Source organism: Bemisia tabaci, chromosome 5, assembly GCF_918797505.1.
Source record: "Bemisia tabaci chromosome 5, PGI_BMITA_v3".
Taxonomy (NCBI): Eukaryota; Metazoa; Arthropoda; class Insecta; order Hemiptera; family Aleyrodidae; genus Bemisia; species Bemisia tabaci.
Window position 1 is genome coordinate 36,568,788 of NC_092797.1, and position 27,416 is coordinate 36,596,203.

At 40.6% G+C, this 27,416-nt stretch overlaps 1 protein-coding gene across 1 annotated transcript in view; it reads left to right on the forward strand.

Moving 5' to 3' along the window:
* nAChRalpha2 (nicotinic acetylcholine receptor alpha2) overlaps positions 1-23,188 on the forward strand; it is an 89,761-nt gene extending 66,573 nt beyond the window's left edge. Inside the window, exons 5-8 of the mRNA XM_019056897.2 lie at positions 4,619-4,775; positions 13,334-13,710; positions 14,656-15,060; positions 18,696-23,188. Of these exons, the coding sequence (XP_018912442.2) occupies positions 4,619-4,775; positions 13,334-13,710; positions 14,656-15,060; positions 18,696-18,893 (1,137 nt within the window). The 3' untranslated portion in view covers positions 18,894-23,188. The remainder of the gene's footprint in view (positions 1-4,618; positions 4,776-13,333; positions 13,711-14,655; positions 15,061-18,695) is intronic.
* The last annotated feature ends 4,228 nt before the right edge of the window (positions 23,189-27,416 follow it).

Below are 27,416 nucleotides of genomic sequence, written 5' to 3' on the forward strand. Positions count from 1 at the left end.
CTCGTTGTTTTTTGGAGAGAACAAAATGAATATTTTGCATACAATTCTTGGAGAATAGTTCTAGACACATGAGCACAAATCCTGCAAAAGCTAAACTAATAATGAGAGATGGGTGCAGGCCCTTCCAAAAGTGGATTGGGACCCCTTTTGGAAGGAGGGTTTGAGGGAGGGTCCCCCCTCGGAAAATTTTGAAAATTACGTCCCTCTTAATTTGCAATGTTGGCTAGTTCCCTTCTCCCTTTCTTGATTTCCTTTTTCTTCTTCTTCTCTTCCTTTCTTTTCTAAATTTTTCTCATAGTGTAAAAACATTGGAGATTGAATAAGGCCAATCTCTCTCTTCTTATTCCTCTAATTCTTCCTCTTATTTCCCTCCCTAGTTTCAGTCTTCTTCTTCTTCTTCGTCTTCTTCTTCTTCTTCTTCTCTCTTCTTCTTTTCCTCCTCTTCTTCGTCTTCTTATTCTTCTTCTTCTTCTTCTTTTTCTTCTACTTCTTTTTCCTCCTTCTCCTCCTCCTCTTCTTTTTCTTTCTCCTCCTCTTTCTTCTTATTCCTCTAATTCTTCCTCGTATTACCCTCCCTAGTTTCAGTCTTCTTCTTCTTCTTCCCTTCTTCTTCTTCTCCTTCTTCTTCTTCTCCTTCTTCTTCTTCTCCTTCTTCTTCTTCTTCTTCTTCTTCCCTTCGTCTTCTTCGTCTTCTTATTCTTCTTCTTTTTCTTCTACTTCTTTTTCCTCCTCCTCCTCCACCTCCTCCTCCACTTTTTCTTCCTCCTCTTCTTTTTCTCCCTTCTCATCTTCTTCTCCCTCCTAGCTCTCCTTCTCCTTTTTCTCCTCCATCTCATGCTTGCTCTACTATTTACTTAAATTCTATTCCAATATCTCCTACTACTTCTGCTTCTTCTTCTTCATCCTCTTGTTCTTCTTCTTTCCTCCAAGCTTTTTCTCAGGGTGTAGGGACTGGCGATCGAAAGAAGCCAAATAGCGAGTGAGGGCGAGAAGGAGCGAAGCTATGCACTAGAAGCGCTGCAGGGGGGCTGCTGGATGACTCGAGCGGGGTCTTTCATCAAAAGTGCATCGGCGGGGTGCGGCGGTGGAAAAGGAGGGCGGAGGGGGGGAGGTGGTTGTGGGGAAATTGATGACCAGTCGCCGCCCTTTACCTGTTGGCCGAGTGTGAAGCTAATAATCACATTTTAGTGGAAGCGATACTGCTTGTCCGCACGCGGCGTCCTCGCCAGTTTCCACCACCACCGCCGCCACCATCCCTGTATGTATTTATTTTGTCCATGGATACGGATACCGCCCTCGCGTCCCATCCCCGATCCCCCAACCTCTCCCCACCGTAACTCACCGTTGCTGTGCGCCACACTTTCCAAGCTGACTCCAAACGGGAGCTACACTTTGTTTTTTCTCCTTCATTTTCTTTTTCGTTTTCTTTTATCTTTTCTACTTTTTCTAATTTCCTTATGCCTCTCCTTCTTCTAATACATGGTGCATCAGCCTGTTTGTCCTCTACTCTCCCTTCATCTTCTTTTTGCTTTTCTTTTATGTATATTTCTATGTTCATTTTTTTATTTCTTCTGCTCCTATATTTTATCCTTCACTTTCATTTAACCTTCTTCCTCTTTTATTTCTCACAATTCTCTCTCCCTTTTCTCTTCATTTTAAACCATACTTTTGTTTTCTCTTCTTCCTATTCATCTACTTTAATTTCATCCTCTATTTTAAATTCTATCTATTTCTCTTGGATGCACAAGCCGGAGGTTTACAGATCGATCGAAAAAATAACTGACATCAGATTAAAAAATTAGAGAGAAATTAAGAGTTAGGGTTTTTTTTGGACAACTACTCCTAAAAATCCCAAGGCTGCTCTAACTGACCTGACCATCTCCTTTGGGAGAATACTGGCGCCGATACATATGAACTTTATACAGGTCTACAAATACATCCTAAAAGCTAACCAAATATTAGATATAAAAGAAGAAGAAAAGTTGAGGATCAGCACGGCCAAAGATAGGAGAGACGTAATTGAGCTTCGTTTTTTAATTTTCCTCCCAAATCTGAGCGAGAATCCAGTGGTATAACGTAGAGCGAAGATTGCGAGTTCACGCCTCACGCCATAGCGCCTTCAATTTTGCAGACGCAACACGGACATCCATCAAGCACGAATAGTTGTATCTCTGCGCCGTCATCACCGCGCGTCCTTTCCCTTGCTCCATTTCCATGTTGTGTTGGCTCCGTTTGTCTTATTTGAAATGGTGCTTCAAGGGCCTCGTGAGCAACATAGCCGAAGATAGGGGACACGTAATTGAGCCTCGTTTTTTGACTATTCTCCCGAATTTGTTTTTGTTGTAAAAGTTACAAACGGTTTAGTTTCTTGTTCAATTTTGTTATATGACTCAGTATTGACGTACTTTTAGTTCATTTCAATCGTTTTACCAGCCTTACCCTTCCTGAAGACTTTGTTTCATGCATAAAAAAGTGTTTTCAGTAAAAATAGCGGATGTCACATTTTTTTTCAAATCGCTGTTACTCCTTCAATTTTTCACTTACATAGATCGTAAAACGTATGTTTTTTACCGGAAGAGTTGCTCTCCATGAAAATCTTTATGAGAATCCTCTCGGTTCTACGGGCGGAAAAGCGCAAAGCTTCAAAAACTTCAAACGCGAGTTTCTCACAATGTGATAACTCGACATCCGCTATTGTTACAGATCAGTCCTCATATAGTGGAGCATCGCGAATCTACGCTGCGTGCCAGAGCGCCTTCAATTTCGCAGACGCAACGCGGACATCCACCAAGCACGAATAGTCGTATCTCCGCGCCGTTATCAACGCACGTCTTTTCCTTTGCTCACTTTTCTTATTAGGATATTCCCGCCCATGCGCGAGGGACTGGACCTCCATCCTGATACCCCGGACAGGATTGCGTGGAAAAATCTCTCTTGAAATTTCAAAATATAAAATGCTCAAGTTTCCCAGAGAAATCTCATGTTATGAAACGACCTTTGGCAACGTCCGAAAGCCCATACGACGTTTTTCCAAAGCGCGGTAGAATTTTTGTGCGACCCCTCGGCCGTTTCTCGTCTCTGCTCACGTTCCACCACGCCGCGGCCGGCGCTGCTACACCATAAAAACAAACTGGAAAAGTTCCCTTATTTACAGAGTCCTCGAGCCGCGGGCAGCAGGACTCATACCGAAGATAAAAACCGTTCAACGGTTTCATCACACCATTAACGGATAACGCTTTTCCGCGACCCACCCTCGCCGTTACATCGCGGTGATAACCTGGCTATGGACGCTCCTCCAGCGTCGATTACTTTCCCCGATAACCGTTTGGTTTTCAAAGCGCGTAAGCGTCAATCCAGGATTAGCGGGAATCCGGGATTAGGGAGAGTCGCTGGGCTCTTGGATAGGGTCCCTTACGCGGTTCTGTAATTAAACGGTTCTGTGCGGTTGCAGTACGAACTTCTTCATAAACGAAATAAAAACGGGGTTTGCTTTAATTAAATTGCTGATGAGTGTTCTGTCTACTTTGGTCTCTCCAAACGGCTCTCCGTAAAATTACTGGGACCAGAATCTGATTGCGCCCCCCCCCCCTCCCCCCCACTCAGCGAATTGTTTGGATGCATCTCAAATTCTCAACAAAGAAAAACGTTTCCTTGACATTTTTACCTAGGTGCAGAATGAGGGTCGTAGTATTTATAGTCGTATCTGACAGTTTCATATCAGTGCACTAGAGCTAAAAGGCTGCAAGAGCTAGAGCCTAATCACATTTTTGGAAAAATTGAGTTAATGACGTTTTGTAAATTTAATTTTTGAAGCATTTCGCAGGTTTTGCAAACTATTTTAAGGTGAGTCAGTCTAAAATTGATTTGTTCAATTATAGAATATTCTCCTCCATAAGTCGAATTTTTTCCAATGGGAAAGCTGTGTATGTGTAATCCCGTGCAAGGATCCAAATCCAAAATTATGCAATCGAGTTTTACTCGAGGCTCGTGGAAATGATTGTCCTTATTATGATATGTTAAAAGTGTTCTTAAAGCCCTCTTTATCAAGATGTAAACCGCATGGGACCTCAACTCGCCAATTGGGACGCAGCAATTTACACAACGCGCAGTGGATCGAGTCAATGTAAGAGGTTGGACACAATTTGGAAACTTTGAGAGCTCATAACTCCATTTATACAAAACTTTGAGGTTCTAAAAATGGTTGCATTGGTTTCCTCGTGGAATTTTCTTCTGAGGGCACCACTTGAAATTTAAAAGTTTGACGGAATAGACATCAAAATTTGCAGTTTTAGTCAATAATTTCATGTCCGACCTCTCTGATTGACTCAATCCACTGTGCTACGACCCCGATTCTCGATTTGTTTTGTATTTTTTTTCACGGTGTATTGCAGTGGCGTGGTGTGCTTAGCGATATATCGACTGTTATTCCATTTAAATCTATGGGAAAGGATCGATGAACAGGGTGTTCGCAGCGAACACCTTAATAATCGATTCTTTACCATAGATTTAAATGACAGAACAATCGATACATCGCAATTCACGCCACGGTACTGGTGTATTGTATCATACATTTTGATCTAATCAAATTGCTAATGTGATGTTTTAAATCTATGTGCAGATCGACTTGAAGCATATTAACCAGAAGGCCGGAGCGGACATGGTGGAGGTAGGAATTGATTTACGGGAGTACTATCCCAGCGTGGAATGGGACATTCTCGGAGTGCCGGCGGAGCGCCACGAGAAATATTACCCGTGCTGCAAGGAGCCTTACCCAGGTATGCAGCATGCACCCCCTGCATTTCAGCCCATTTCAGCCCTTAATTTACTCGCCGAGTCCCGCTTTTAGCACATAAAGCTGACGTCCGTGTTCATTTACTCCTGTTCTCGTCTCTCTTGACCGATGCTCCGGGCAAATTACATGCGTTTACTCATTGTTGCACCACAATGCAACTCTCGGGAAAGTCGAGCATTCAAGGTTTAACAAATTAATCCTTTAAATGAGGAGGATAAAGTTTACTAGAGCACCTTTACTTAGTAAAGTATGGACGTATTCATTTGATGGCAGCCTCAGAGCCCTGAAGGCAGGGAACCTCCCCAAAATTATTTCACGACAGCTTAGAAGTCAAATGCGGAGACTAATTAAGGAGCTTGGAGGACAAGGCGCAAAAGTGCAGTTTTTGAAAAAATTGAAATATTAATGATTTCAAGTAAAGCTAGTCTTAATTCATATCCTGTGAAAAATTCCCTCCCAAATTCCAATATTTAAGCATCACTAAGTCAGTTTGAACTTTCTTTCACCATAAGGATCCATTTACTTTCGAAACTTCTATCGCGTATTTCTCAAAATAGCAAAAACTGCACTTATGCGCTTTGTCCTCCAAGCCTCTGAATTCAAATCCGTGTTTTAGATCATGTCTCAGCCCTTCATGAACGAATCTTGATTCTGATAGTGAATAATAGTGATACATGAAATAACTGGAATAATAACAGGTATTTGAAATCATAGGTAGGCTATCTCTCTAGGCCCGACTTATCACGCCAAAAAAGAGGTAGGGGTTGAGTCCCGATTTAGAAATTTCCAATTAATTGTGGTACTACCCCAATAAGCTAGATGACCAACCCAAATGTTGCGGTACTACCAAAATTAATTGAAAATGCCTATATCATCAAAAGAATTGTGGTAGAACCACAATTTTCGGGGGTAATCCCTGACAATGTTTTTCCGTGTTTAGGAGAGGAGTTGTTGCGAGGACCTGATGGATTATCCGCCTTCCTCACTGGTGATTATAGGACATTTCGTCAACGATTTTTCAGCCGCGTACCTGTTTTCTCCAGTACTTTACGTCCACGCGTTTTTTTCGGCAAATTATGCTAAACGTTATTACATTCGGATGCTAGGACTTAGGAAGTTTTTGGACTACCGCTCTCCTTTTGTGCCACAATATCTTGATTTATTTTGCGAGGGAAGCTCCTTATTCTTAAAGGATGCCTGTCATTCTTAATATGTTGGAGCGCCTTCAATTTTCTTATGATACTGTGCAACACCTGTGTTGTGAAATAGTTGTTTGGCAACTACTTCACACGCCGTGGCACGCTGCGGCGCAGCGGGCAGCCGGCCAGCCCGCATTGGCGCTTACAAACCTAAGGGGATACTTCAAGCATTGCGCAATGCGTGAAGTATCCCCTTAGGTTTGTAGGCGCCAATGCGCGTTTCGCGCTGGCAGCACGCCGCGGTCGTTCCGCTCTGTGTTAGGCTCTAATAATTAAACTCGTGGAGTCAGCGATTTTCAACTCATGATTTTGAAATATTTGAATACTCTGCTTGGGTTATTCTCATTTAAATTGATGGAAAAAATAAGTAAAAAAGAAAAATATAAACGTGTGTTTTGCAAATATTAAGGTGGTTTCGCGTCGAATTTAATGATTTCCAAAGCACTTTGATTTTTTCTTTTATATTTTGTACATTGAATGGGCTGCCACTTTATTTGGGGACTCCACAACTGAAAACACGGCAGCCCTGTCAATGTATTTGCTCCCTATCTTTGCATGGAAAGTTTGTCTTGATGTAGAGGTGCGGACTCTCAGGGTAGGGTGGGAGATCCCCTCCATTTTGGCCTCAACTTGGGAGCTTTTTTTTGAGCTTGGGAGTTAATTTCAGAGAAAACCAGTGGCACCATCGTGTTTCTCGAAAACTTTTACATAAGAATCAGTAGTCAAATCGCAAATTCCTCACACCTGCAACATCTCAATTTTCTCATTTTGATACTGTCATTATAATATTACATGGACAAAAATATAAAAGTTGGACCGAGTCATTGTTGCTTATTTTACGCTTGAACGTAAACTACTGGACAAAACAAGTGTGCGAACAAAAAATCGTTGACAGAATGTCCTGAAACCTCACTGGTTCATATCCTCTCCCCTCCCCATGAAGATACTCTGAGATTCACTGTGAAACAACTGGTGAAAATATATCGTTTATTGAATCGATTCATTTCGGAGCATTGGCCATATTTTGAGTGTTTAAATTATGAAGTAATTTATCAACCCATGACAGGGGTCAAAAGAAGCACTTGGCACTTTTAAGAGGGTGTAAAAATGCATTTCGGATGCGTTGGAGAGGGTGGGAGTATGGTAAACAAATAAAATTTTCAGTGCCACATATTCTATGAAAGAACCCTAAATTTACAAGTATCCTAACCAGAAATGCTCCGTTTAATATTTGCATCGTGCGAGTGGGCAGTGGGTGCATCCCCATTGGCAAAAATGCGTTCGGCTTGGCGGGCGCACATCGGAACCATAAAAGTCCTCATATACATGGCGCTTGCCGAGTGGTCATTATTTACTCCTTCTCGCAGTTATTTATCCTCTACGCCGTAAGTTATTTATCCTTTATTGCGCCGGGCAAGTTACGAACAATAAAGCCCGCGCTGAAAATTCAGCTCCGGGGCTTTTTATCCTCTACTTTATAAGGCTATTACTGCCGTGCTGAGGAAGAACGCCGTATGAGCATTCGAGAGTTGCCAAATTTCCTTCCGTAAAACGTTTATTTTAGTGGCAAAATGTGAATTTTTCTCGTTGATATTTTCAGGAAATTTAGAACAAAATACGAACAAAATTCTCTGAAAAATTGAAAGAAAAATATTCATAAGTTTACCAGGGAATTCGTGTTTTGTCGAAGAAATTTGGCAACGCCTGGAGGTTCATACGGCGTTTTTCCTTAGCACGGCATATAAGGAGCCGCCTCTGCCGACAAAACAGCGGCGAATCATTATTCTCGCGACGGGTCATTCCTCCGATTTTAACGGGCTCCTGTGTCTCAGACACTGCGACGCGACGCAGTTTGTAAAAATATATCCGCAGCGAGGTTTTATCGGGGGTAAGGGGGGGGGGGGGGTGTCCGCGAATTCCGGGACATCTGTTCACGGAACGGACGTCCAGGTACGTTGCGGAGTGTTGAGTGACGTAAATCCATTACTTTTGCTCGTGAAAAAATGTACCTTATGTTACCTACATCGGGCAATTGGTTTTTTGTCAATGTGACATTCTGTCAATGTTACATGATATTTTATAGGGAAAATTGGAAAAATGTTTTTTCCCCCTTTTAGAAAAGTAAATTAACGGCGAGACCGCAAAAACGCCTGACTCAGTTTGCGGTTTTGCAAACTTCAATTATTTTTCAAATGGAAAAATACCTAGCGTCATACTTGGAAAACGTCCCTGATATTTTTGTATGTGTGAAGAATATTCCGTGAGATTTTTAATGAATATTAACCCATACTCCAAAAAAAAATGGGCTATTTTCTGCGTATTTATCTGGTTTAGGAAAGTCCGTAATAGATTATTTGGACTGCGTTAAACAGAAAGGAACCAAGCCACATCAGCTATTGCCAAATTTAATAGAGCAATCTAATTTTCAACAAGAGAACGTTTTTGCGGATTCCTTTGACATTTTTTAGGAATTTGCTTCGTACTACGCAGATAGTTCACTGAAATTTGCAGAAAAATCCGCAAAACCGTTGTTGGGTAAAAAATTAAATTGCCCAATTAGATTTGGCAATAGCTGATGTGGCTTGGTTCCTTTCTGTTTAACGCGGTCAAATTGGGCATCCATGATTATTTAATATTGTTGCTCTGCTTAATCTTGCTAAACATTGAAGGAAACTCAAACTAGCCACATCATTTTGGCCTTTTTGCAGTAATTTGGCTTACATTTTGTCCGGAACCAACAACCATTTAAGTGCATAAAGAACACCACGGAGTATAGACACGTTTTTACCGCGTGGGCTTTCCAAAATTCCAGAAATTAGGGCCGAAAATAATCTGTTTCGGTACAGCCATCTGTCAATTCCAGGATAAAACGCCAGCAACCACTAACCACTAAGCTAAGCTTGCCGGCATAGCTATCTTTATTTTAACTAGAAGAAATATTTTTAAGTGCGGCAACGATGCGATGCTACGGACAAACGACCGATAAGCGGATGAAGGCGATCCGATTTGATAAAGAAAAAAAAGCCCGGCCCAAACACAAAATCCTACGACAGTTTTCTTAACCCTGTCCACGCGATTCAGAGGGGGGAGGGGCCAGGAAAACCAGGAAAAATTGAGGGACTACATTTCTAGCCGAGGATAATACGCTACCACGCGGTCATATATCACGAGTTATTCGGGAGCTCCTAAATCCAGCGGCGCGCACTAGGGTTTTTTTAACATCGGAACCTGGCCAAAGCCCAAAGTTCAATCACATTTCTTTCACAGACACTGATCCGGAATTCAGAATCTATTGGGTTTTTTGGCACGAATCTTTCATAAACTTAAACTTAAAATTAGTTTATTGACACCAGAAAACATAGAAATATTTATTAACATTTCGGGAGAAAAACGCCTATAAAAGTTAAAACAAACCAGAAGTAGTGTGGAAATTAAGTTTGCAGTTTACAGAAAACGCAGTGTCAAGTAAACGATATTTCAAAGACTGATATGATAAACTCAGAGTTCGGAATTGCCAGCTATTATGAATTTGAACGCCCTTTTTAAGCATGGAAAGTAATAATCATAATTTCTTTGAATTGTATTAATTAGCTATGCACAAATTCCTACTATCATAGATTGGACGGCATTAACTGAAATCAGCCCAACTAAATCAGACTTCCCGATTTTTTCGCATTTTTTTTTGAATTAAGACAAGAAAATTAAGCAAAAACCTGACTTGAAATTGTGTGAGCTACTTCTTTACAAACCATAGAAAATGTCCTTAAAGTTTGAGGATTATGCCGTTTAGTTCTCTGCCGTGCAACGCAAAAACGCCGTAAACGCCATTTTTAATTTTTTGGAAACAATGTATCATAGCAGGAAAACTTGTGTACCCTGGGACAATTTTTTTTACAGAATTCTTTCGCAAATACTATGATAACTTAACCTGAAAATTTGAGGTGCATGGGTAAAATAGTTTCTATATCATAAAGTGTTGAGCTCCAAAAAACGCGGGAAAATCTTGATGGATTTACGGCGTTCTTGCTTAGCACGGCAGTTCTCTGTTAAAAAAAGACAACTCGAACGAAAATTAGGCAAAATATGACTTCACATAAATGTAGAACGGACCGAATTTTGCTATTTGGAACCACAATTTATGGTTCAGTTCAGAAACGACGTATGTACTATCAGTTTCCCTATGCAAATGAGTGATTTTACAAATGGGCTAGGCGCTAGGACTACAATTCCTAAATTATAGTCCTAGTTGCAAAATGAAGTCCAAATGAACTGATTCTGGCTAAATCCGTCCAATTCATCAAAAATGGATTACATTTTGCAATGAGGAACCACTATCTCCGGCTCCTCCATAAAAGCACCTTTCTGCATAGGGAAACCAATGACATATATGCTGTTTCTTAAATGAACCAGTAATAGTGGTTCCTTATTGCAAAATGTGGTCCAAATAAGCCTCGGTCAAGTTTTGAGACAAAGTGCCCCAATGTGCGGCGGGCAAAAAGTCGATCCATTGAATGGAGAAGCCCGCGGAATAAGTTGGGCAATTATCGTCTCCCCTCTAACGAAAGGACGGAACTCCACTCTCACGTGAGCCGTGGAACGGATGGAGCCATACGAACAACAGATCTCATCTCGGAGTGCAATCACGTCCTAAGGTCAGCAGGACAACGTCATGAGACGCATCCCTTACGTCCCCCCGCGGAACTCGCACAGGGAGGGGCGGGGAGGGAAGGAAGTAATTTATGGGGGAAATAAATCTTGAGTATGTGAGCTTCGGTCCCTTATCTGATACTTGACGTCGCTGATGCCCTATCGGCATGGCGCGGTGTGGTCACCGGTCAAAGCGCCGCGTCCCGCGTCACCGCTCACCGCGGAAATTCCTCCAGTGCCGGATTTCAACTCTGCTTTCTCAACTTCCTCACCGCAGGAAAAGACCCTTTGATATTATCGATGGACCAACATCTAGGGGAGATTGCAAACACTGCAACAAATATCTTAATAAACGTATCCATAGGAGACTCTTGAGGAGTCCCCCCCCCCTTACGCTGCCATGCTAAGGAAGAACGCCGTATGTACATTCGAGAGTTGCAAAATTGCCTCAGATAAAAAATGCATTTTACGGGAGAGTTGTGCATAGATTTCCTTCAAATTTTGAGATATTTTAGATTGAAAAGTGTACAAAATGGTCTGAAAAATTCGAGGAAAAATATCCAACGGTTTTCTTGAAAATTCGTATTTTATCGGAGGAACTTTGGCAACGCCTGATGGCTCATACGGCGTTCTTCCTTAGCACGGCAGTACAGAGGACTGTCCGCTTCCTGAAATGTTATTGAGATCGTATTAAGTTGTTCACCAAGAGTAGACCCTATATGAAAGATGATTGGGTCTTTACTTCTCCCGCTTAACATTTTCCCCAAAAGCTTTTTCATATTTCATAGTTAAAATTTAAAAATAATGCGATGTATACTTGAAAATTCCCTAATTCAACCTCGTTCATAGTAATGCGCGATTTTTATGACCATTGATTCAAACTTCCGCGCTTCCAAAGCGCTTTGGCCTACATTGAATCAAATTTAACACTGAATTATTTTAGTATTTCGTGAACGCGCTGGAGTGATTTTCTGTATTCGCTGCATGTTTGTTCCAGTCAACCTGGCAGCAGTGCGGAGTGATTTACTGCGCCTCGATCGACTTCGGTCCCTTCAGGGCGCAGGAACCATTATGAAAAAGTTCATCTGAGCATCGCAAGCTCAGCCCCAGGGAGCACATACTAATCTCGCAGTCCGGGGCGCGAGGGGGAACTTTTTCTGAGCCCCCAAATAAAAGGTCTTAAAGGATTTAAACTCGCATCAAAAGCTCCCCGATGCTGAATCAAATGAATGTTTGATTAAAATCAGCGCAGGGCTAGTCATAAATATGTGAAGCGATTTTTGAGTCGTGGATCCTCGAATACTGTCGGGTCTCACACCCACACTCTGAAATAAGGGTCGGAGGGGTTGAGAGGGGTTCTTTTGTGACATTTTGAGTTAGAAAAGTTCAATATTGGAAGTTACTCCAGCGCTGGCTGACAATGCTTTCCACGCCATTCATTTTCTCATTTCAACATTCGAATTTTAAAGTCCAATTCCGTCATCCTCCAGGGGTAGAGATATTATTTAGAGAGTGTCAATATTCACGAATACAATATGCATTTTATGTATGAAAGGATGTATAGTAAGGTGTTGAAACTTAAAATTTTCAGTAAGGCCCTACTCTTCAAACAATCAGTGCATGGAAATTGTAAAACTTGCATTATGATTTTAAACCGATTTTACTTTTCTGGGGGGGGGGGGGGAGGGCTGGAGAAAGATCCTTGCCCGATGGGTGACCCAACCTCCCCTTCACGCTGTCAGAAAGCTGCGCAGTGATAAAGCACCTCCTCCGAGGGGAAAAATTATCGTTTCTCTTACCATGATACCATGTTGACGCCATCGTGGTGCCAATGTGTGACCAATGCGGTGTACCATCTTGTTACCAACCTTTACAGTTACATACTGGTTTCATTGTGGTCTCTTCGAGCAAGTTGATATAATTTTGAATACATTTGACAACATTTTAACACCAACACGCTCCATTTCGGACCATATGGACCATGGTAACGATATGACCTCAACATGTCATCAACAAGAGCAGAGAGCTGCAATTATTGCAAATATTAACAATAGAGAATTTGCAGGAGTCTAAAATTTGATGAATTTCGTGTTTAAATGGAAACTACTGAGTGAACTGAACACGAGGATACCCTTAGTTCATGAATTGAACAATTATTGGAGAGAATATGACAAAATGATCTAATCTGCTAAAATACCTGCGTTCAAATGGGAAATGCCGCCTGATGACGTCACTAGGCGGTGCATTTTCTCACTTTTAAATCTAATTTCATACTGTTTCCCATAGCAGAAAAAAATAAAAAATACTGGAAAATCAACTCTTTAGGCACTTTCAGATTACGCAATAAAAAATTTGCATGCAAATTCTCCATAAGAAATATCGGACATGAAATTTTTGACTAAAACTGCAAATTTTGATGTTTATTTCGTCATATTTTAAATTTCAAGGGATGTTTACAGAAGAAAATTCAACGAGGAAACCAATGGAGCCACTTTCAAAACCTTAAAGGTTTGTATAAACGGAGTTATAAGAAGCAATAAAAAATTTGCATGCAAATTCTCCATTATTGCAATGATTGCAATTATTTCGGTCCTGGTGATAATATAGAATTGCATTGTAGTGGTGGATCTCATCCCTACATTACTCCGATCCCAGGAATATCGTTGGATTCAGCTCAATGTGCTCTGTGTTTCAGACATCTTCTTCAACCTGACCCTGCGGCGGAAGACGCTGTTTTACACAGTGAACCTGATTGTGCCGTGTGTGGGGATCTCGTACCTGTCGGTGTTGGTGTTCTACCTGCCGGCCGACTCCCGGGAGAAGGTGGTGCTCTGCATCACGATCCTCCTGTCGCAGACCATGTTCTTCTTGCTCATCTCCGAGATCATCCCCTCGACCTCGCTGGCCCTTCCCCTACTCGGCAAGTACCTCCTCTTCACCCTCGTCCTCATCGGCCTCTGCGTCGTCATCACCATCGGCGTTCTCAACGTCCACTACCGAAAGCCCAGTACCCACAAGATGGCCCCCTGGGTCCGAAAACTCTTTATTCGACGACTTCCTAGACTCCTCTTGGTAAGCATGATAGCATTCCAGTTAGAGGCGGATACAGCAATTTGGCAACACCGGATTTCCTCCATTGAAACCTATGCTAAATAATCGATTCTTGTCGGAGCACCTGGCCCCTCCAAGAATCGATAAATTTCCATAGATTTAAATAGAGAAAAGACAGTGCTGCCACTTTATCGGATCCGCCAATGATTCCAGTTCGCAGCAATTCCAAGTTGAAGGGAGATTTCAGGCCAGAGGATTTTCAAGGGCTTTTAGATATTTTGCGATAAAATAATTTGGGTTTTGGTCAGTTGAAGCTGTTGATCGTAAGACGCCACCGTAATGATTGCCTATTAATAATAAAAAAACGATTGTTGGAACTCTTTTTTTTTTTTTTTTTTTTGAAAGAAAAAATCACTTGGGCTTATTCCTCTGGAAATGCGAGCTAATGGTCGAAAAACCAAGTTTTCTACCCTAAAAATAAAAGTCCATCTGCAACTCCGTAGACTCCCTTTTTCACTTGAAATTTAGTTAATTTAAAGCTATGAATAAATTCAATATTCGTAACTTCAAAAATTAGCCACTTTTCATGAATTTTTGTCCATAACTCAAAAATTTAGAAAGGATCTTCCTCTGACTGCGATTGCTTTTGAAAAAACTTAACCACGGGAAAAGCCTTTAATTCGATCTAGCTATATAACGCACCTCTGCAGATCTGCTGTTCAATTTCAGCAGGGCAATCTTTAAATATTTAAAATTGAAGAAAAATAGTGTAAAATAAATTACGATGGGCATGACTCGCCAATGATTATAAATAAGACACTGACAAGATATAGTCGAACCCATCCTTACAATAGGTAGTTTAAAAAAAAAAAAAAAAAAAAAATCTCAATGTAGATTGTTCAGTGCTGCTTGGTGCAGTCCAATCTTGATGTTGGTCCTCAATTGTTTCGGTGATGAATGTTTCAGATGCGGGTGCCGGAGCAGCTGCTGATCGACATGGCGGCGAAGAAGCGGCTCAAGAACGCGACGTCGGCCAAGTTCAACGCAGCCCTGGCGGCCTCCTCGCTGGGCTCCTCGACGGAGTCCCTCCGGGGCCGGCACCCGTACATGCCGGGCGGCGGCCCCGGCTGCAACGGGCTCCACGCCAACAACGGCGTCACGAACCGGTTCAACTCCCTCGTGGGCGCCCTCAGCGGCAGCGTCGAGGCTATGAACAACGGTCACGGGCATGGGCACCCCGTGGTGGTCGCCCAGGACGACAACCTCAGTGACGCCCCTCAGAGGAAGAAGTACCCCTTCGAGCTCGAGAAGGCCATCCACAACGTCAAGTTCATCCAGCACCACATCCTCCGCGAGGACGAATTCGATGCCGTGAGTAACAAAGTATCTTTAAATTGGACGTTTTACGTTAAATGGAAAGTGGGAAAATGCACAAGTTGTGTCAGTGTGCAAGTGGAAAGGTGGGGTGTGCCTATTAGTTGCACTGAGAAAAAAATCTCGGTGTATTTACTAAGAAAAGGGTAAAATTACCAAGAATTCAGGGTTCTATTTGATCCCAGTTTTTTCTTCGTAAAATTACCATTTATGGAATTGGTAATTTTACCGAGAAATCTCGATAAAATTATTGAACTTCCTCGGTAATTTTACGGGACCTTGGTAAAAACGCCAATATTTTGTATCGACTGTGGTAGAATTACCGAGATAAAATGGCAAAGTTACCGGGAATCGATTACCAATAAAAGTGGTATTCTTACCTGAAAAAACAGTAAAAATACCGGTTTTTAGGTAAGCTTACCAGTCTGTCTTGGTAAAATTACCAATAATTGGTAAAAAAAAGTGAGATGGTAAAGGCACCAATGGACCGTGGTAAAAACGCCGAGAATTTTTTTTCAGTGTGAGGGCCAAAAGAATGAATGGGAATTCTAAAGCGCCAGTGACGTTAGCGGTGACGACCTTACGCGACGAGCTCGTCGTTTGTCTTCGGGGCGCTTTAAAACTCATGAGCCCTGTCCACAACGCTTTTGTCACATGTCCACGGCTCACGGGTTAGCGCTCAGTTCCTTTTGATTTAATGTCGAATCCCGTTTTTCCATTTTCTCAAAAGGAACTATATCCACTTTTGCATTGTTTCTTGTCTAGCTTCCACGAGCACACCCTATCTTTCCACTTGGACATAGTTCCTTTTAGCGAAAAAACGTCCAATTATTCTTCTTCAATAAGTAAATAAAATTCTATTCTGCGACTTCTTACCTTCTACTGGAACCGATATTAAGTAGACAGCTCGAGATTCAATCTTCAAGATACATGGTAAATCAGAATGTTTCCTGTCAACGTTTCAAAATCCAATTTTTTCGACCTTCGTTTTCCTGTTTGTACTCAAAATTTGAAATACTTACTTCAAACGGAGTACATAGAAGTATAGATATTATCGAGGCCTAAAATGAAGCAAAATGAGATTTATCCGCAGTGACCTCTTTTCAACAAAGCTCATTAAAATCGGGTAAATGAATGCTGAAAAATGACGCATTGAAACCTCGGTAAATACCTTGAGTAATAATCACTCAGCTTTTCGAGCAATATATTTTCCCTTAGAAACGGTGCGTGAGGATAACAGAAACATTCACCCAACCTCCGGAGCGATACGTATTTTAAGGATGCGCTAACGTTATCTTTTCATTTCTGTGTATACCTTCAAGTATTCTCTTCTCCCCCTCTGCCTTCGATCTTGAGTAGGCTGCGACGGAGATCACTGTGTGTCGTTCCAATTTACACGGCTCTACAAAGCCTCGGCTCGGAAACTAATTCTTGGCCGAGGTTTTAGTGGGATTTAAATCCCACTTCAAGGGTCTCAGGACGAATGGGGGAACGCGGGCGGGTCGGAGGCATGAAAAGATATAGGGCAATGAGCAGAGGTTGGGATGAGTCAATCTGGGAGGTGAAGCGGCAAATGACGCTTGAGCCCCGGAATGCCCGCGAATAAATGAGCGGGAATCACGTGGATGAAGCGAAGAAAAGGCGCCCGGGAACGCGGGAAAAGCGAGGGGGACAAAAAGCACCGGAATGAAGTTTAAAGAATTAGACAGTAAAATAATGGTCAAAAACTTTCCCTCCATTTTTTTCCCGGCTGCCACGGATAAGTTGGAAGGATAAAGCGCCGCCAGTGAGTAGCCCAACTTTTCCCCCACCTTTCCCGAACGACCTTGCCAGACCCCCCGCGAATATCCACCCTCCTCGGCTTCAATTTCGTTCGAGCTCGCCTACATTAGGCAACCTCGATGTCAGAATCCCGCTTGACATAATTTAATATTAAAATGGATTATGAGATTCCATTTTTCTCATCGAGTCAGGTCTTGAAACAAAGGAATCACACTCGTCGCCTTCTTTTTTTGTGTATGCAATAAGCACAACTCATTTATGTTAAAAAGGTGGTATTATGCGACCGGCAGGCGCTCTGTATCCGTTGACGTGCCATTCTTCATTAGCTGGCGGTTCAAGTGGCCTACCTTTCCTCGGGTTCTCCCTTTTTGCCGATGAATAAGTAGATCCTTGATATCAAGGATTTCCACCTCAGACAAGATGAATGGCGGTGAATGAGAATTATCTCTGATGAATTACTCGAAAGTTACTGCGCGAATCGCATTTCATTGCTTGCATAACTCCAAGTGCATCGTGGTTTGCCTTTCTGATCTCTTGTCAGAGTTCTTTGGTTTGAAACACTTTGATCTCATTGCATGCCTATTCGCCACCACAGCACACTATTTGCGCTTCGCATAAGTAGCATTTATCATAGGGTGCCCCAAAACAACTAAGATTTTTCCGAGTGAGAGAACTGTTCCACCGAATGAAGTGCGGTTTAAGGTGGGTCTTTAAATAAATCATTAACTTTCAAACTCGTCATGAACGTTTTTATTTAAAAATTCTTCAGGATATACTGATTCAATTCAGACGAAATGAGAGAACAGTGGCACTCTTTCCTGACTGCTCTTATTTCTTCAATATTACAAGTTTAAGGTGATTCGATGGACGCTATATTTTCTGTCAGAACGACATGCGACGTATCGCATCGGTTGGTTCCATTTTTCAGCTACTTGTATTTTTTCTCGAATTTTAAGATCACGATTCTGTTGTCAGGAGACTAAAGAATTTACTTACCACTTTTGACCAACAAATTCAACGAGGTTCCATGGGGCTTCCGTCAGAACATTTTCGAAATTTCAAAGCACTGAAAATCCGATTTGAGTCAATTTCGTCTTGAAAGATTACCAAATATACGCTTCCTTCTTTCATCTTATCTCTGCCCTTCTCCTTACCTCAGTTCTTTCCTTTTCTCTATCTTCCCTTTTTCTGCCTCTTATTTCGGACGAACGGAGAGACGTAAACCCCCACCCCCTTGGATCCACCTATGCTCAGGGGGCCTGTCCTCTCCCCTCTAAAGGGATGGTGACCACCTCTCCCCGAAAAGATGTGATTGTGTAAAGCCGCTCTATACCAGTAAACCCCCATTATGTGTAAATGACCCCTCTACACTTCAAAAAAATCCTCGGCGTTTTTACCAAGTCCGTTGGTACCTTTACCATCTCACTTTGTTTTACCAATTATTGGTAATTTTACCAAACCGATTGGTAACTTACCAACAAACCGGTATTTTTACTGCTTTTTTCAGGTAAGAATACCACTTTCATTGGTAATCAATTCCCGGTAACTTTGCCATTTTATTTCGGTAATTCTACCACAGTCGATAAAAAATATTGGCGTTTTTACCAAGGTCCAGTAAAATTACCGAGAAAGTTCAATAATTTTACCGAGATTTCTCGGTAAAATTACCAATTCCATAAATGGTCATTTTACGAAGAAAAAACTGGGATCAAAGTAGAACCCTGAACTCTTGGTACCTAATTTTACCCTTTTCCTAGTAAATACATCGAGATTTTTTTTTCAGTGTATGCTTACACTTATGGCAACAGCTCCAATGAAATGAAATGAGCTGTGAAAACATCTGCTTTCAGGAGGATCAAGATTGGGGATTCGTGGCGATGGTGCTGGACCGGCTATTCCTGTGGATCTTCTCCATCACCTCGATCGTCGGGACTTTCGTCATCCTATGCGAGGCGCCGGCTCTCTACGACGACACCAAACCTATCGACTTGCAACTGTCTTCCGTCGCCCAGCAACAGTTCCTCCCCGACGTCACTTCCGATTTCTAGTATGATTAATTTAGTCTTAGTGACGATTTTCGCAAGTTGGCAACACTAAATCTCATCCACTTAACTGTGTGTGAATAATGGAGATGTTCAAAAAATTGGTTTTATTGTCAATGGAGATGTTGTATGTGTGAGGAATTTGCGATTTAACTGTTGACTCTTACGTAAAAGTTCGCGAGAAACACGATGGTGCTACTGGTTTTTTCTGAAATCAATTCCCAAGCTCAAAAAAAGTTCTCAAGTTGAGGCCAAAATGGAGGGGATATCCCACCCTACCCTGAGAGTCCACCTCTACATTTAAGCAAATTCTCCATGCAAAGATAGGGAGCAAATAGGTACATTAGCAGTGATGCCGTGTTTTCAGTTTTGGAGTCCCCAAATGAAGAGGCAGCCCAGTCAATGTATTTGCTCCCTAGCTTTGCATGGAGAGTTCGTCTTGATGTAGAGGTGGACTCTCAGGGTAGCGTGGGATATCCCTCCTCCTATATTTTTGAGCTTGGGAGTAGATTTCAGAGAAAACCAGTGGCACAATCGTGTTTCTCACGAACTTTTACATAAGAATCAACGGTCAAATCGCAAATTACTCACACATGCAACATCTCCATGGAGCTCAGTTTAAAAGGAGTTAAGGAGTGTCACTTATTACATGCAATCTCCGCAGTGTAAAAATCAAACGACTTCATGTACCTTTTTCTCAGGATCTGCTGGATGGATTTTCCTTTTTTTCTCCTTTTTTACGCGTTTGACTGCGCCTCACTTATTGTTAGCATTGATTATTTTTGATGGATTTAACTGGAGGAGAAATAGTGTTATTAATTTCTACGATTCTGCAGTTGGCATTGATTTCGTGAAGGTCCAACTCGATTAAGCTTGAGCAATTGCGATTTTGCAAGTTTGAAACACTATTTTTCTCCCTTTGAATTAAAAGGAAATATCGATTAAAGGCGAAAAAATCGATTGTTTTACATTCATTTACATGGAGGAAAAATAGTGTTGCCAACTTTCAGGTGTCACCACTACGTTTTTTGGCAGTGACATGGTGATTCAGGATTAAATTATACGCACTCAAAGGAATCGGATCCAATCTTACATGAAAAGCGTTTCTTTGCAAAAGCTTCATTGCGCTCAGTGAAGTACATTTTGCAATTAGGGAACGGCTGGTTTTGGTATGTAAAATTTTAATCGCGGCAACGCAAATTTAAACTAATCGAGGTGAAATTGTTCTGGCTGTGATGAAACCGTTTAGTTTCAAAAAAAAAAAAAAAAAATTATTTGTGACGAAAACAAATTTTCTCCTCATGGCAATTTATATTCCTGTGCGCAATGAAATTATACAGCTTAATTAAAGAGCCCTCCTTTTTAATTATAAGCAACGTTAAAAACATGCTAGCGAAGTCACCACCTTCTAGATAGTCGTTTATTTAAAAAAAAAAATCGATAATTTCATCGAATTTTTCTCATTTGGGAGGGAAAAAATGGTCGTGTTGCACAATACTTTCTTCTCGATCGCTTTCCTTTCAGAGTCACAGCTTGCCATATTTTGAAGGAGGGGATCCACTTTTTTATAATAATGACAACACTCATATTTATGACCATATGTAAAATGAAGGAAAATTTATCATTTTTCACATCATGATAGCAAAAATTGACGATGAAGAGGGTTTGAGGGACAGTTAAAAAGCTAATCCTTTTTTTGACGTCCCATAAAGCACCCACTTGGAACAAGTTTTCTCCTCTCCGATCAAAACTAAAAGCAATGACAGAAATTGCCGTAGAAGATTAATTTTTATCCTTAAATGTTATTTGTGAATTTGCGATGATGATAAAGTTGTTGTTTAAACGAAGAACTAACCGGTTTCATGTTGATTTAGCAACACTTGTAATATTTTTACTCGATTTTTTTTTATCAGAAATACTTATCAAGATTTTCGACCTTTAAAAGCAAGGATTGTTACCGTTTCTCCTTATTATCAATGATGATAATTGGAGATGTTGGTAATATAAGGAATTGTTTTCTCTGTAGTTTCTCTCCCCCCCCCCCCCCCGAAAAAAAAGTTATCATAAAAAAACCAATTTGCCTTCTCAACGTTTACATAGTCGTAGCTTAGGGAGACGGCAGATTCGGTGGCCATGCTCCACTATGAAAAAGGAGTATTTTAACGAACAAACAAACAAAAAACTACTAAGACAATGGAACTACATCCTGAATCACTTATATAGCTTGCAATTTGACGCGATCCGCTGAAAGGAATGTGCACTTTCACTCATTTTGAAAACTATCAAAGGTACTATTTTCTTGTACAGTTCAACTTCATGAATGAGCCAGAACAATTAGTTCGTTATTGTATACTATATAGTTGGGTCAATGATTAAAACGCACTTTACGCCAGTGCTAACGCCTCTGTGCGAGCTCAGTGAGCTTTAGTGCAATGTTGCATTTGCGAAAATTGAAGGCGTTTCAAATTTTTCTATCTTCAGCTCATAACTATGTAATAGCAAGACAGACTTACCCTCATTAACTCCATACCGAAGTTGACGGTATCAAATTGGTTGTTAATGTTGCATACCTGAAGAAAATGAAGGCGTTTTCACTCCTTCAGCCCTGAGGCGCACTTAAAAGCTTAGACCCGGTGCGTTTTCCAGGCTTCGTCACGTCACTACAAACACAAGGAGATGACCATTTTCTCCCCATCGAAGAACTTCGTTTTGCAAGGGGACCGTGCCGACTCTCGTGAGGTGGCCGCACTGAAATTATTCCGTTTGAATTGATGTTCGAACATTAACTTGTATAAAATGTGTCTATGTTAAATGAATGTGAAATAATTGATATTTATTGAGGCAGGCTGTGTCATCTGGATTATTTACAATGGATGATTATAGAAGAAAAACAGCGTGGCAATTTGCCGGAATCCCCACTGCGCTGGTGAGAAAAAATTGTGGTGAACTCGTTGTTCTAACATTTATTTGTATGTCAGCTGGACTTACTGCGAATTGTGAATGCAGATCTAATTATTTTTATGGTTTTTTTTTTTTTCATTGTTTAAATTTTATTTAGTGTATTCATAAATTGATTGCTGTTTAGAAGCCACAGTTATTGGTCGAAATGGAGGAAAGATGCGTATTAAATTAGCAAGTTTCTCTGTTATACCGGGCTTAAAAATACTATGGGTACGTTGCTTGGAGGCAATATAGCCGACTGAATACTTATTTAACAGTAAATTCGCTCGAAAATCACACGAGGCTTATCAAAAAAGTCTGAAGTCCACTCCTTAGCCTATAATCTGCGTAGTTTGTAACACGCTTTTTTAAGTTTCCTGCGTCTGCTGGCAGTTTTGCTCAATCACCGCCGACCAGGATTGCACATGCAGGCAGAGGGGTAAGCAACTAAGGGTAGTTATTACTACCCTAAGTAAACAAACGATTAACTAACTTTTTGTATGGCATGATCTCAATTGCTTTCAAGCGTTTATTTCTTTTTTCTATCTTAATTTTGAAAAAACAAAAGCTTTGAATCCTTTGAAATCTTCCGCAACAAGAGTGTATGACAGTTTCCAAGATTGTTTGTTTACCTAGGTAAAGTCTCTCTTCGGGCAAACCTGACTGCCGGTCGCCATGAAAAACTGCCCCCATCCACGGTAAATTTGAAAAAAAAAAAAACGTGTTACAAACCCTCAGACTGCGCGCCAAAAAGTGGATTTCAGACTTTTTAGATGTTCTCAGCGTGATTATCGAGCAAATTCACCCTGAAAAAGTATATACAGTTGACTGTATCTCTTGCTCGCAACAGACCCATTGAAAATAAAATACCAACCGACCACCCCTCTCCAAATTTTTCTCGTGACGAGAGCAATCATCGCAGGTTCTCAAATTGCTCACCACCCAAATGGTGATCATATTGCCGGAAGCCTCATGGCTCATTAAAACACAAACGTGCAATTTTTTGTCTATTCCTGGAATAATAAAAATTGATTTCTCATATTCTTGGGATTTGATGAAATATTGAAGAGCCTGGTTGAATTTTATCGCACAACAGCATAGTTAGGATATTTTTTTTTTTTGTTTTTATAGATTTAGAAATTTCAATAATATCTCTTGATCTGGCCCATTCATTAAATCACCCTCAAAAACGTCAAAATTTTACGAAATTTCACCCTCATATACATATTTCTCCATCTGCATTCTATGTTTGCTAACTTAAGTCAGCTTTTGTAAATATTAAACTTTAACTACCTACTCTTGTTCGAGATTTTTTTATAAATGTTCACATTGTTTAAATATAGAATCGTACGCTCAAAATATTTGATCTTGTATTTTTCTTGACTTAATGATAATTGCTTTAATTTAATATACACAACATCTCCGAAAAAAGGAACTATAATGCCGCTAAAGGATAAAAAATCCAAACTTTGCATTCTATTTCAAGAAGGGTAACTTAATTTCTCGGTCATAGACACCGAACTTCGTCTCAGAAAACCGAGAAAATCGGGGAAAAATACGAGTCTCAATATGGATATATGTATTCAGGTAATTCGATGGACGCCATATTTTGTGCCAACAGCTTTTTCAAAAGTCAGCTTTTAAGGGACATCCGCAAAAATCTTCAGGAATTACATTGTTGGGGTTTTTTTTGGCTACAATTAAAGAAAATCTCCTTGTCAGAGTTTAACAAGGCTTGATAACTGCCCTCAATAATATACGTGGCGTACATACATTGGAGAGACGTGTTTCCCTAAGATTCTAATGGATGTCCCTTAAAAGTCGACTTTTGACAAAAAAATTTTAACTATGAACGCATCATCTAACTAAAACCAAATCAGGGTTAAAATGTATCCTAAAGCCTTGATAACATATCAAAAGCTCGTTTTAGTTAGACGATGCGCTCGGCGTCAAAAAAGCCTCGGAGTGATAGAAAAACACGCATTTGCGATAAAATGCGCCTGCAGACGTATCTTCCGGCAACCGTTTAACACGTATCCATTGGCCTATGGACCAAATCATGATTATTTCCGGAAACTACATTGAGTTAACTTGGAAAACCCGCATAAATTTCAAGATTCTAGGGGGGACCAGAAAAGGCTCTTATCGATACCCCCTCCTATTGAAACGTCGCATGGCGACATGCTGCCGTGCTAAGGAAAAACGCCGTATGAACATCCGAGAGTTGCCAAATTGCCTTCGATAAAATGTTATATTTTTGAGGAAGTCCATGTATGTTTTCCCTTGAAGTTTTCAGGAATTTTAGGTGAAACTGCGAACAAAATTATCTGAAAAATTGGAAGAAAAGTATTTAAAAATTTCCCCGAAAATTCGTGATTTATCAAAGGAAATTTGGCAACACCTAAAGGCTCGCACGACGTTTTTCCTCAGCATGGCAGCACGGTGGCACGGCTTTTGGCCGGAAGATGACGATGTATGGAAGCACATATTTTTCTAATGTCCTACGAGCAATAATACCCAGCTTCACAGAAAGTTTTGGTCACATGCTATATATTTACAATCACAGCTTGTCATCGGTCTACTTCAAAAGAGCAAAACCTACATGGCATTACTATGTAAATGCAATTCTCAAACGAGGAGGGAATCACATTATGATTAAAATCACAGCTAAAGAAAAGTCTGCGTATTGATTCAATCATCGTCATCACCAGCCATATCGAGGCTTGGATGTTTCTTCTTTATGTGCTCATTGAGGATGGATTTCTTCCCATACTTTTTCTGACATACAGGGCAGGTGGTCGCGTCCGTGTGAGAGGCCTTATGCTCGTTCAGGCTCTGCGTATTGGAGTAACGTTTATGACACACATCGCACTCGTGAGGTTTGACTTCGGGACCGCGAATTTCCATCTCAGCTGAAACAAAGCAACAGTCTGAGTTCCTAAATGGATCTAAAATGCTTTCGCAAAAGTACTTTAAAAAAGGAAAAAACATCTCCTTCCGGAAGCACTATCACAACCAGCGTTTTCGTCAAAATTGAGTCATTAATAAATTCGAATTCTTAAATCCACCCACTAGAGAAATATTATCTTGTCTGAAAGAAAGTGCCAAAGCCTAGAACCATCTCTAACTCAGCCTCCATAAAATGAAGTTCAGGTCAAACTCATTAGCTTGATAAATATCCTGAGGTATTTATTAGATGCTTTCCTGTTGATTCGTTTCATCCAAACATGCACTGGAAAAAAAACACATTTGATCTAGAGTCCAGACTCTTGAAAACATTGACAAGAAAAAGGACTCTTGATTCAATCAGATTTAAGCTTAAATCAAAAGGAAATCCGCTCAAATTAAGAGGCTTGGTTCTTGATTTAAGCTTAAATCAAAACAAGAACTTGATTTAAGGTCTTCAGGTCTTGATTGAATTAAGAGTATTTTTCTTGTCGATGTTTTTAAGAGTCTGGACTCTAGATCCAATGTGTTTTTTTCCAGTGTGCAACACTGAACTTTGAAGAAGTAAACCTGACTTTAGTTTTTTCGGTTATAGGACATTTTGTCAACGATTTTTTGTCCGCCCTGGTAAAAATGGCAAGTGCTCAGATCAGTAGCACTTGCCTTTGGAACAGACCTAAGCACTGATGTCAGTGCTGCCGGGCGCTGATCTGCTACCTCAGTGTTAGGTCTGTTCCAAAGGCAAGTGCCTCTGATGTAAGTGGCACTGACCTAAGTGTCTCAGACGTAAGCGGAGTGGAAACTCCCAGAAATACTGTACAGGCAAAAATTTCGTTAATTACCGATCTGCCAGGTACGTTAAGTCACTATTTGACGATCAGGGAGGGCTGCTGTGAGTTTTCAATCCCAAGCAAGTATCACAATCTTCAGGGGACATCGCTCGTTCCCATGCGGTCTCCAATCTAAGTACTAACTACGCCCGACGTAACTTAACTTCGGTGATCGTCCTAGCGATTGAACCACTACACTACCTGCGCGTGTACGTGTTAGGGGCGTAATTTTACCATTTCAGGGCCCCCATTGGGGTAATTTTGCCAGCAAATGATGATTTTGTCTTTGAATGTGAATCCGATACTTAATTTTTCTATTATTCTTTTTTAATCAATCAACATGTAAATGAAGTTTTGTAAGTTACGTTTCTTTGAAAAAAAAATGGATCGCACTAAAATTCAAAATTAAAGCTAATGATGCAAAAAAAATAATGAAAGTTGAAATTATACAAAAAATATAAATTAGCAGATACAAAAATTGAAAGTAAAGGAGTAAAAAAGTTAGAAAAGAATTGAAAATAAAGTAGGAAAATTTTAAAAAAAATTGAGACTGAAACATTTTAAAAACAGTTAAAACTGAAAAAAATTAAAACCAAATTTAAAACTATTTTTTTTTATAAAAAAATAATAATGCTTAAATAAATATATCTAAATACATATTTTAGCGGTGATAATATTTTTATCGATCTCATTTTTTGTTGTGTTTTAATTATTTAAGTGCCATCTTAAACGAAGAGGGTAAAACAAATTATTCAAGAGTGTGGCTACTTAAACTAGTTTTCCTTCCCTCTTAGAAAATCCCACCTTCTACAAAATATGCCTCTCTGAAAGATAAAGTTTGTGGTCCCCGTGTCCCGAGGAAATATTCCCCCACGAAAATGAAATAGGGTGGGGGAAGGGGGAGCCATCTCTACTTTTTGGGAGTGAGTGCGGTTCGATTAAGATTGATGTCAGAGACTTACCCTCTGAACCAAGTCCTGACCTCAGTCCCGCTTACCTCAGAGACATCTCTGCACTTAGGTAAGTCTTTCTCCCGACGTCAGTGCCTCTTACCTCAGTGCTGACTTCTTGGGTAAGTGCTTTAACACTTACGTCAGAGAAAACTGAACTGACCTCAGAGCAAATTGCACTGACCTCAGTGGAAAATTCACTGACCTAACACTTGCCATTTTTACCAGGGCGAGCACTTGTTTATTTCAGTATTGTAAGTCCACGCGTTTTTTTCGGCAGGGGAGTTTTGGTCCACTTATCAATTATTGAGACCCAAAGTTAATTGGTCAACATGAAAATACAAACAACATTTGCTCACGACGTTTTTGGATGAAATGTATAATGTCTTGGAAGAATGAGGGTTTGCTCGTTTTTTGTTTGTTTGGTTGGCCAAAGGGAAACAAATATATAATTGAGAATTTTGGCGTCAATTCCATGAGGGAAAATTCACTAAAACTCTCTACACCATTTTGGTGCAACAGGACTTAATTATATTTCAAGAAAATCCCATCCTCTTACACCTCAGCACACACTTTTCCTCAGCTTAAAGGCTCTGATTTCCTGTGTACGATAACTTGCGACGGCGCGGACGCGGGCTTCAAACTACTATTTCGCCATGAAGGTGTTGCACAGTATCATACAAGATTGAAGGCACCCCAACGTATCATGATTGATGGCATCTTTCAAAAGCACGAAGCTCCCTCGCAAATTAAATCGAGTGACGACTAAAAAGAGAGAGCTATAGTCGAAAAACTTGCTAAGTCCTAGTATCTGGATCCAGTAATGTTCAGCATGGATTTTGAACTTAATTAGAGAAAAAAGT